This window comes from Scomber scombrus, chromosome 8 (assembly GCF_963691925.1).
Source record: "Scomber scombrus chromosome 8, fScoSco1.1, whole genome shotgun sequence".
Lineage (NCBI taxonomy): Eukaryota > Metazoa > Chordata > Actinopteri > Scombriformes > Scombridae > Scomber > Scomber scombrus.
In genome coordinates this window covers 26,249,634-26,261,694 of record NC_084977.1, presented here as the reverse complement: position 1 = coordinate 26,261,694, position 12,061 = coordinate 26,249,634, and the positions used below count along the sequence as shown (strand labels likewise).

Genomic DNA, 12,061 nt, shown 5'->3' with positions numbered 1-12,061 from the left:
CTTGTATGAATAAGCCTACTTTAGATATAAAAAAAAAATATGAGAGGTGCTCTGTAGATTTTAGACATGAAGTTTAGTTTATTTTTCACGAGGAGTTCAACACAGCTTGTGAAACCAGTTTTACGAAAAAATAAAACCCTAGTGGTATCATCAGCATTTATCAGTGTCTCATTATCACTAAAAGTTTAACAGTGCTTGAAGTTGCTATTTGACGGTTGTATTTTATTTTTAAGTGAATGTCATGTGATTTTAATCTGGGCTCAAGCATTATGAAGTACAAACAAAAGCAGATTAGTGTCACTATAGAGACTTCTTGTGATTAGATGTCATACATCAATGTTACAAAGCTGCTAACAGCTTTTGGCCGAAAACTACAAACCACATCGGCCAAATAACACCAGGTTTTCAGGATATGAAGATGCATGATTACAGTCATAAATTATTTCTGCAGACACACGTAGACAGCAGCTTAGCCATAAAAAATGTGTTATTGGACCGATTGTCTCTCCACAAAGAACATGAACAAAGGGTGATAAGAATAATAAAACTTAGAATTACATAATGAATTCATCAATAGTACTAATATCTCATCATTTGCAGTGTTTTCATGATAAAAATTTTGACAAATAATTATAGTTTTGGTGAATGGTTAAAACAAAGCAGGTGAAACTCTGCATTGAAAGACAGTAAATGTGAATGCAGGAAAGGAGATTGCTGCTGCTGCGTTTATGCTGCTGCAGCATTCACAGCTCGCCATGCGGCTGGGTGAGGATGACATGCAGGTGACAGCCAAACTGATGTGTCAGGTCGGTGTTATTTTCCCTCCACAGCGTGCTTATTTACAGATATTTCAGAGTCGGTCAGCACGTAAAACATCAGCTGACCTGAGAATCTGCTGTCACCACTGGAAATCCGTATTAAATAAGAAACTTGTGATTCATTTAGCATGAAGTGAAAATAATGTGGATGAACTTTTCTTAAAAAAATTAAACCCTCACGTGTTTGACAATAACAGAACTGAGCTTCTCTTAAGTCACGTATATAGCAGGCTCTGAGTGCAGCCACAGTACTTATAAACAGGGGTTTTACAAGATAATGTTTGTACATCAGCTGTCCTAAAGCTGATTACCAGCCAACTTTAAATCACCCATAATTTCCTGTCACTTGGACAATTTACTGCAGGAAATTTGCCTATTATTACCTTTATACTGCTGCCTGAACCCAACGACCGGATGAACTGAAGTAATGTCATACAATGTACTTTGGACACCTTTGATGAGGTGAAGAAGAAGCTGAAGGAATCTGGTGGAGCTGCAAAGAGACATATATGTTGGGAAACCGCAGACCTTTCTGAATGACGAATGGGAAAACAAGCTTACTGCAGAGCAACTGAATTCCCAAAAGAGAATTTTCTAAAATCTTGTGCGACTTTAGGATTTCCTCTGTAGGGTAAAAAAACAACTTAAACATTTTTAAATCGGGAAAATCATTGTCCTTTCATTGTGTTCATTTCATCTCAAAATATGTTCCCTTTAAACACATTTATTACTTCCTTAACCTTAATATGACTGGAACATTTGACATTACTTTGTAGTGGAAAACTCAAACTAAATACTAATAAATATTGTTATAATAATGTGCTTCTTTGAATATTTTCCTATAATTTAATCCTACAAGCACTTGGGTAAGAGTTTCATAAAACAACAGTGAGGTGCATATGAACTTTGCTCTCTGTAATCACTACTCCTGTGACCACCACATATTAACCCACAGGCTAAAAACACCTGGTGGGCATTTCTGTGGCTGCATTGGAGTGGTTCTCCTATCTCACTGTCAGCTAATTCTGCTTTGTCATGTGGCGTCCCACAGGGATCAATCCCGGGGCCTATTTTAATCTCCATACATACTTCAACTAGGACAGACTATTTTATTGGTAGTGGTAAATAACTTCCTACAGTTAAATGTAGATAAAACTGCAGTCCTGATTTTTGCTCCTACTAACCTTCACTCAGTGATCAACCACAACATTCGTGCCTTATCCTCGTCTTTTCGGCCTGGTCTGCGTCATCTTGATGTGATTTTTAACCAATCCAGATGTTTTGATGCTTATATTCGGACACTGAATCTATCATGTTCTGGCTGAATTTCACTGAATTGGAGACGCTAATACACACTTTTATTACTTTTTACCACCTTAATGAATCCTCTTTGGACCACTTATAACAGTCCAAAACGCTGCAACTAGGCTTTTAACACGGTCCAACAGAAGGTCAACACCTGTTTTAACCTCTCTGCAGTATTAACTTTTAAATTCATTTTAAAATCTTGGTTCTCACTTGTAGAGCTACCTTTGTTTATGTAACTGCAAGTGACGGGTGACCTCATTCACACATACTGACCAACAACCTGTTGGCTCTGCTGCAGCACAATGACTGATAACCAGAGCAACTGTGGGTGAGAGTGTGATATGTGTGAGTAAGAGAGAGACTACAGGAGTGACAAAGCTGAGGAAAAACCTGTTGAAAATATTTGCAAATACAAGATTAGTGTGTTCATGTGTGTGAAATCTGACACATGGTCACCCAGGACTGTCAGTGTTGATAAGGGAGAGTTTATACAGACACAAATGAACACTGGAGCCTCTGGGGGCCTCTAGTGGAGCTTCAGTTGTTTAGTCTAATTATCCCTTGTGATTATTCTTTGTGTAAAGAGACTTTTAATCAGTCACTTTTTGCTGCAGTTTTTAATTAGATGAATTAGAAATGCAGGAACTAAGCTCGGAAATGTTGCTGAATCCTTTTTAGTAGCTGAGAATTTTGAAAACTTGACTTAAGTATCAAACTTATAAAACTAACAGAAGGAAAAGGAAATCATGAGCACAATTAAACCCAAAACTTTAGTGTTTTGTTCATGCTTCACAATGATTATAGTTCCACCGTATTTGAAGTTACAGCTGTTATGAGAAGTTTTTAAATATTGAATAAATAAATAAATGAAATATTAGCTCATTGACAATGTCCGCAGTGGGTTCACAACCTCGAATGTATCATGTTTCAAGTGTGTTAGCTGCAGTAGAAATAACCCTAATCATCAAAAGAAATTATATATTATAAACCTCTGATATACTTTGTGCTTAGTGCTAATTAACAAATCGTTATATGCTAAGATGGTGAAAATGGTAAACATTTTTGATATAGTCTAAATTTGATAGTCAACATTAGCATCTTAGCATTGTGAGCACACTGATGTTAGAAAGTACTCTTCGCTTCTGAAAGTGCTCTCCTATGAAATGTTGTTGATGCTTATTTGCCTGATGATGATGATGATGATAATAACATAATAAAACTACCAAATTGACATAATTCGTAGAATTATTTCCAAACCATCAGTGTTGGTTTGTGTTTGATTTTGATTGTAGATTTAACATATTTGCAACTCCATTGGTTAAGCAACATGTTTTTCTTTTTTTCTGTATTTAACTCCTCGAGGCAGTATCTTTTATTTTAATTATGGCGTCAGCGTGTTCTTCACCATCCTGACTGGGAACGTGGTTGACACTGGTCCGGGGAACAACATCAGACATCAACAGAGACCACTACACTCTACATACAGTAGATGTGGAAGTAAAGGAAAATATATTCATATTTACAGTTATTGTAGTATATTCACATTCATTCACATTCCACAACGCAAACAAGAATACTCATCTCTGGTCATCGGTAGAGGGATTTCAGTAAATCTCAATAAAGACTTTTATTTTTTTTTGTACCAAAATAGGCAGTTAGAGCAGGGATAAATATTATAATATGTTAGATATAGATCAATCTCTGTAATAGATTCTTTGCATCGGTGCTTTACTCTAACAAACAGTGGCATGGTCCCCTGGTTACGACACACAGCCAGAGTTACACAGAGAGTCCGGTTCTGTCAACCTGACAAACATCACTCGTTTACTCACTTCACAGAAGATCATCCATGGAAAGAAATATAATTTAGCTGAATATTCTGTGAGAAGTGGGAAGTATTAAAGCTTTCAATACACATATAGTCAAAACTATTTACCATTTGGGTCAAAGAGCTACTCTGTAAGCAGAATGGGCTTCTCTGTGTGTCTCTGGTCTCCAGTCAGCTTGGAGGAGTCGCCTCGGGGTTGAGGGTGGAAATGGGAAGAGGATGGCTGACAAGGTCCATACAGGGGCTGTGTTACCAAAAGCATCTTCGTACTTCAAACATTATGGTTGATAACCGAGGCTGTCGGTGTGTTTTAGGTTAATCCCAATCATGTTATCAGCACTCCGTATGTGAGAGAGCTCCTTACGCAAAGATTTTTTATGTTAATTTTTTCCTTTTACCCAACAAAGAGTTAGATGCATGTTTAAATGTATTTTCATGATCTCACAGTTGTGATCTGTATCTGGAAACATTATCTGGACAGGAAAAGCACATTAATGCATTCACAAAGCATTGTGATCAAAAGGCGATCGGATCAGCCCGAACACATTTTTGTGGCGCTAGCCAGGTATAAATACAATCTGTACAGTGTGACCACATTCAAAAACCCAGTAAGTTGAAACTTCAGCTAGCTTCGCCTCTTCCTGACAAAGTGATTAGAAATGAAAGATGTCCTTTCATGGTAGCGGTTTCCATCACCATTTCCATAGACTGTGACACTCTGCTTTTCTTTTTCGCTGGATCATCAGCCAGCAAAACTGTCGACCACTGGCACATCCTCAGGCCGAAGGCAAGATGTGAATTTTATCTCGTCCTTGTGAACGTGCGTGATACCAACAAAACACCACTTGTGGAAACATTGCTCCATGGTGCTACTAGTGGTCAAAAACTCAACAGGGTACCTTTAAGTCCACAGTGGCTGACGCAGGCTGTGGAATTATAATATGGTGATTACTGATTTTAACTTTCTCTTTCTAAGCCAACAAAACACATCTGTAGGATCATGAAAATACCTTTAAAAAATACAATTTGGACAATAGGTAAAAGTATAATGTTTTGATTTTACCCCCAAAAGTTTGCGACCGAACCCAAAAGTCACATATGAAGAGCTGAGGTTGACTGATCAGTTCTGACGGGGTTCACCTCATTTCTTTAAATACTCCACAATAGCATGACATACAGAATATGAGATAACTGCAAATACATTATTACCAAAAGGTGTTCCCTGACCACTTTCAAAACTAGCATGATAATCATTGATTTAGCTGAAGGAAAAGCGAATGTGTCACATGTCCATATACCAGAAACACTGGGACGGTATCAGCTCTGTCACGCTAAGATGCTTTTAAGAAACAAGCCCTCTTTAGTGCAACTACAGTAAGAAGGAAAAGCTATAACGATGATGCTGATGATTATGATCGTGATGATAGTGTTGATGAAGAAGATGATACACAGCTTTATGCAGGGAGTGCTCGACAAACGTCACACTGTGAACGTGAAAGAGGAAAGGGACGAGAGAGATGAAGGCTTAAGATGAAGAGGAATAAGACGAAGAAGGGAAGGCAGAGAAGCCCTTATGAGATGAAGACTCAGGTAATTCAGACCCAAGTTTCTGAAACTGAGATTCTGGGCCTGTATTTATCAAAAGAGACATTTTGGACTTAAATGAAAGATACAAGTAATACTATAATTCCTATAGAAAACAACTGTATTAACATTGACTGATTTGATTTGACATGTTGAGTTATACATCAGCTGAACCAAAATGTATAATTTAAAATAGGGCAGTTTTAGTCTTCTTTTTGTTTTTTTTGCATTCATCAAACAATAACTCATTCTGGCTGCAATCACTTTCCATGCTTGTCCTTTATATATTATAAATATATAAGATTGTACATTTCATATGTTAATTACTACTGGAGTTTAATAAGGAATTCATACAATTACAATGTACATTAAAACAATTCATATTGAGAGTATGTTTTAGAATTATCACAAGAAGACTGAAAAATGGGGCAGATGTAGGATATATCCTCGTCTCTGATTGGCTGGTCCTGCTCTGCTCATACATGTAATTAATCATGTGATCACTTGAAAGCTGCTTTTAAAGGTCACTCTTACTCTTTGCAATAAGTAAGTGTGATATATTGATAAATGTGTCTTCATCTTTACTTTTAGTGATGAGATTCGTTACTCGTAAATTGGCTTTAAAGATTTTTTAAAGTGTAATTCCCAGAAATTTGATGAATACAGGTCCAAGGCTCCAACTACACTCTACCACCATTATGATGTTGCTATACGATAAACAAAATCTTGATAGAATGTTATATACTTTATACATTTTAACCCAATCTAATTTAGTTTTCTAGTTTAGTTTGATTGAGAATTTCTACAAGAAATATTAACCGGTGCCTCAATCACAAGAAATCCTAAATTGCTTATTGATTATTCTCTTGCTATATTTCTTAACAGTATTTGTACTATAGTTCAATTTTGGCCTGCGATGCCAAAATGCCCGGGCGCATTGTTAAACTTCCCTTATATTTAAAACCTGTTGATAATCTAAAGGAGGAAGGGGCGGGGGGTGGGATATGAGGAAAAAGACAGAAAAAGACAGAGCAAGAGAGACAGAAAGAGAAACTCTAAACAGGAGCAATGCCATGAAGAAAGACAGACAGACAGACAGACAGGGAAGGAGATCAAGATTTTGTCCCAAAAACATGCTCTTAAAGCTACAGCGTGCAAAAGTCTGCCTCTTGGTGACAATATTATCATTACAAACCCATACATGAATGCATTACCCTTCGTTAATATGAAAACAACAACGACAACAACAATAATAAGAACAATAATGAAATCAAATCAGATGATGGTACATGTCGCCTTGATTTGAACCACCTCCTTAAACATTAAGGAACTGAGCTTTAGGAAGATCCACCAATAGGCTGCTGGACAGACATGAGCTCCTCCCACTTCAGGAAGTAGCAGTCCCAGATAGTCCCAGCCTCGTCAGACTTTTATGTGCTTATGTGTGTAAATATATATCTGTGTGTGAACCTCTATGTGTGTACGAGAGAGATAGAGAAAGAGAGAGGGAAGCAGGCTGATAATAGAAAATCAGAGAAGTGGGAAGTGTTGAAAATGTAAAGTGTGTGTGTGTGTGTGTGTGTGAACATGTAGTTATATGTGTGTAAATTCAGAGCCGCTCCTTGGTGGGCACCCAGATGTATGGACCAGACTGCTCATCAATGATCAGCTTCACCTGCGAATACACTTCCTCTAGAGACGAGCCCTGGACTATAGCTGCAGAGAGAGAGAGAGAAAGAGAGAGAGAGAAAGTCATAAAAATAAAATAATAATAATTTTTTCCCTCGCTTTTTTTTGTTTTTGTTTACTTGTTCTAGTCATTCACCTATCTGTATGTACTCTGACTTAACACATCTACATTTGTGTATGTGTATGTATGTAAGTATGAGTATGTGTATTATGTATTACATTTGTGTGTGGATATATGTGGGGGTGTGTATCTATTATGTGTATATGTTACGATTTATTTGTTTTTATGTATTTTAGGGCAATTACATTGGTTCTGTAGTCAGGACATGTCATTCCCATGCCAGTGTCTAGATTGGTGGCCATATTACATGACCTCCAGATACATTGCCTGTATATGCTGAGTTGTGGTGGTAAACTCTCTCATCACAGTAAAACTGTCATACATGGGTTCACGTGCATGTGGCTAAACAGCGCCAGCCTGTACTGTGTACTGTACATAACAGTACACGTGTGTGCTTTCTCATAACTAACCGGTGAAGTACTCTGTGAACTCCTGCTCCAGTTTGACAGCTCTGTCGTAAGTCTTCCTCGCCTGCTCCTCAGTAAAACGCTTGTTCATCTCTCTGGAGACACACAAAAGACGTCAGATGTCAAGGTGCAGGAAAACAATGTAAAACAACCTTTACAGGAATTTAAAATTGGCATCAAACCATCCGACCTCGAGTTCAACAGGTGCCAAGTGAAATTATGTTATTTATGATATTTTATTACATTGGTTAGTTGCACAGCATTGTGGGTAGTATCCTATATTCAAAATGTATCTGTGTCTATATTGTTATCTTAAGATATGTTTATCATACCCATAATACATTGTTTATGTTGGTGCCAGTTTCTAATTTTAAGTGTGTCTCTATCTATTTTTAAAAAAGATACTGTCTTACACCATAGAGACACGTGCTTCAGTAAATCTCTGTAGTCCATTTTCTAAAAAATAAACCTGATAGTAAAAACTCATAAAACATATTATAGAAAGCACAATAAGCATGCTTATCACAGTTATCAAAGACAAGGTTCCATAGCTTCATAAGTTAACTAACAACCACAGGCAGCTTGTTAAACATTTTAACCAGAGCTAGGCCAGAGCTGACTGCAGTTACTATTGTTTCTAATAAAGCAAACTGCAAGAAGCTACTAGAGCTGCTTAATCTTAGCAAATGAAGCACAGCAAAATAAATTCATTTACAATAACTTATAACAATAATGTTGCTGTTGTTTGATATTGTTGATACTATTGTCAGGATTCTACCATTGATACATACAGGATGTTGTATATGTAGCTTATTAACTTTACTCACAGGATGTTGTTGACATTGCTTGGTCTAATGAAGATAGCAATGGGGTGGAGGCCTGCCATCTGGAGGCGCTTTATCGCATTCCCTGATACATCCAGTATACAATGTTTACCCTGGGAGAGAGAGAGAGGGACAGACAGACAGATAATTACACAACTCTTCCCATCCTCCTCATCCATCCTCTATCGATCGCTACTCTCCGTTTCCTCTGTCCTCTGTATTATATCTCCTGTCTCCTCGTGTTCTCTCTTCCACTCATCATGTCTCTGCGTGTGTGACTCACCTTCTCAGCGACTTCTTTGACAGACTGTATGCTGGTTCCATACAGATGGTTGTTATACTGGCCGGCCTCGATGAACTTGTGTTCCTGGATCTCTTGCTCCATGAGTTCTCTGGAGGCCATGAAGTGATAATCTCTGCCGTCCACCTCGTAGTCTCGCCGAGGCCGCGTTGTGTCTGAGGTACACGGACACATACACAGTAAGCTTTGTTTAAAACTTCTCTGATTATACACACAAAGCAAACTCTGCAATGGCTTAAATTCTAGAGCAAGTTCAAGTATTAGTTTGCAGTAAATTAACCAAATGTATCTTCATACCACATTTTGCCACACACAATGGTAAAAAGGTGCAGATGCTGCTGTTTCAGCTTGCTTCTCTCCAGATTGGTTGAAAGAAACTTTTAAGGCATTTAAGATTTTCCAGGTTTTCAATTTTTTAACAGAATGGCATCTTATTTACATTTTTTATTAATACACAGCCTCTCTCAGCTACCATTTGAAATATTTTTTTATTTCCAGGCTAATTATCAAGTCATCGTTTTACATTTTCAGTGACGAGTACAGAGTATGATAAAAGTTCATTGGATTTCTGTCGTCACGGAAACTCCTTTCAGTTTGGCGAGCTAAACATCAACTCCCAGTGAGTTCATAAAAATGTGCTGAAAAGCATATGATGAAACATACCATCATTTTAAGCTGATGTGTCAGTTTTCATTATGGCATTATAAAGATGATGTGTGCAAAGTTGTGTGCAAAGTTCCAGCATCTTTTAGTGTCTTTCACAGTTCCTGAAGTTCAAACACTCACGTGGGACACAGGAGCCAAACTTGTCAGGGAACTCGGAGATGAGGTCATCGTTAACTCGATCTTTCATCGGCCCAAGAATGATGACTGGCCGCGTGTAATTAACTGGGAAATGACAAAATGACAAAACTAGATCGATAAACACACAACAAACAAACTAAGTTGAATGTCAATATTTAAAAATAGGAACTAATGAACCTCTTAATATCCAGATCTTTTAATTATGTTAATGTAAAAGATGAAGTAGCACTAACCACTTCAATGTAAGAGGTTAAACACGCTGTAGACACTTTTAATGACCCAGTTAAGTATTTTTCTTATAACCAACTTTTATAAATGAAAGGTAAGTTAGCAATAATAACTTTCCTTTTTTAAAATATGTACTTTTGGGCTTTTTTGCCTTTATTTAACAGTGGGTGGCATAGAGGCTAACAGGAAACAGGGAGAGAGAGAGGGGAATGACCTGCAGCAAAGGTCCCTTGCTGGAATTGAACCAGGGACGCTGCCCTTTATGTGGCATGTACCTTAACCACTCAGCCACCAAGGCACTCCACATTAATAACTTTTATATTTAATATCAATACATGCTGGTATTGATTGGCAAATAAAAACAAACAATAAATTATTGTTAAGAAACTAAAACAAACTGAGGATTGGGAGTTAAACACTGACCTTCCTGCTGCATGACTGGTTGGTAGGTAAGGAAAGTCTCCTCCTGGCCAGCTGATTGATTAAAGAGAAATCATGGACACATTCAGAGGCACAGCAGGTAGGATTATTGACAACAACACAAACCCCTAACCCTTTTCTACTTTAGACTAAACTTCTTCAACAGCTTTGGAAAAACGAGCTCGCGAAGCAGAGCGAGGTAACCTGCACGCACACACACACATGCACACGCACACACAAACCCACACACACACACACAGACACACACACACACACACACACACACACACACACACACACACACACACACACACACACACACACACACACACACACACACACACACTCAAACACTCACATGCACATAAAAAAAACACAATAATCACAACACACATGTGCATGAAACACCAATAGACAGGCACACACAGTGAAACACGCACACACGTTCAAACCAGCAGTTATTGCAAGTGGTTGCTGGTTTGAAAATAAAATAAAAAAATGAATGAGTGTGAGAGAGACAGAGAGAGAGAGAGAGAGAGAGAGAGAGAGAGAGAGAGAGAGAGAGAGAGAGAGAGAGAGAGAGAGAGAGAGAGAGAGAGAGAGAGAGAGAGAGCGAGAGAGAGAGAGAGGTTTTCTTTGACAAAATAAATAATATATATGCTGAGTTTTTCCATATCCCTGACCTTCAGACACTGCCCTATCTACGTGGGGAGAGGAGTTAATAGCACCAAAATATGTGATTACAATCTGTTAAAAAAAAGTATTTTACCATATTGTATTTAATATGTTTGTTGATATTTGCATATTGTATATTTACGTGTTATCATCTGTCAGCGTCAGTAATCTTCTGTACTGCTTTGGTAATATAGATTTCTGATGTCATGCCAATAAAGCTTATTCGAATTTGAATTTGAGAGAGAGAGAGAGAGAGGGCGAGAGAGAGAGAAAGCGAGAGAGAGAGGGAGGAGAGAGATGGGGAGAAAGAGAGAGAGGAGGGTCTAGACTTACAGGAACAACTTTCACTATCGCTGGTGCCAGAGGTTACCAGCTCTGGAAGGACAAGACAGGTCAGAGTCAGCAACACACACACATACAGAAGCACATATACAGACAGACAGCCAATCACACACTGATACACACACACACACACACACACACACACACACACACACACACACACACACACACATATATATATACACACACATTCTCTTTATATCACAAAATTAATAAACACACTCTCACTTAATTACAGAAAGCATCCACCACACAATATCTTTCTTCCATCCATGTTCTGTATTTGGAGGCTGGAGCATATCCCAGCATGCATTGTTCAACACCTCAAAAACCTACTCTGAATGACCAAAAGTATGTGGACACCTGAATATTACAGCCTCTCAAGGACTCACAGGTCAATGCCTCACTGATAGAGACTGAGGACAATCTCCCTAATCTCCCAGGCTTATCCCAAACTATGACAACCCATGGACCAAAAGTAAAAATAACTATATGTTGACCGATGTGTCCACATACTTCTGACCATTTAGTACGGACTCAGCCAGTAAATTAATATATTTCTAGTGACGTGTAACTCTTTTTTTTGTATTTGGGAGGTGGTTCAAAAAGGAATATCTAACCATTAGATTGGAGCTGTTTTTTTTAGATTGTATTAGTTGTCATACTATGTGTCAGATGGCAATTATGTCAATATACATGTATGTTTTTACAT

General features: G+C 38.0%; 1 protein-coding gene across 1 annotated transcript in view; it reads right to left on the bottom strand.

The window, feature by feature from the left end:
- Nucleotides 1–7,147: 7,147 nt before the first annotated feature.
- The window catches only part of LOC133985362 (disks large homolog 1-like), a 111,712-nt gene continuing 106,798 nt past the window's right edge, over nucleotides 7,148–12,061 (bottom strand). Inside the window, exons 20-26 of the mRNA XM_062424983.1 lie at nucleotides 11,341–11,382; nucleotides 10,336–10,386; nucleotides 9,667–9,768; nucleotides 8,863–9,035; nucleotides 8,583–8,692; nucleotides 7,759–7,850; nucleotides 7,148–7,254 (exon numbers count right to left, since the gene is read on the bottom strand). Coding sequence (XP_062280967.1) covers nucleotides 7,148–7,254; nucleotides 7,759–7,850; nucleotides 8,583–8,692; nucleotides 8,863–9,035; nucleotides 9,667–9,768; nucleotides 10,336–10,386; nucleotides 11,341–11,382 — 677 coding nt within the window. The remainder of the gene's footprint in view (nucleotides 7,255–7,758; nucleotides 7,851–8,582; nucleotides 8,693–8,862; nucleotides 9,036–9,666; nucleotides 9,769–10,335; nucleotides 10,387–11,340; nucleotides 11,383–12,061) is intronic.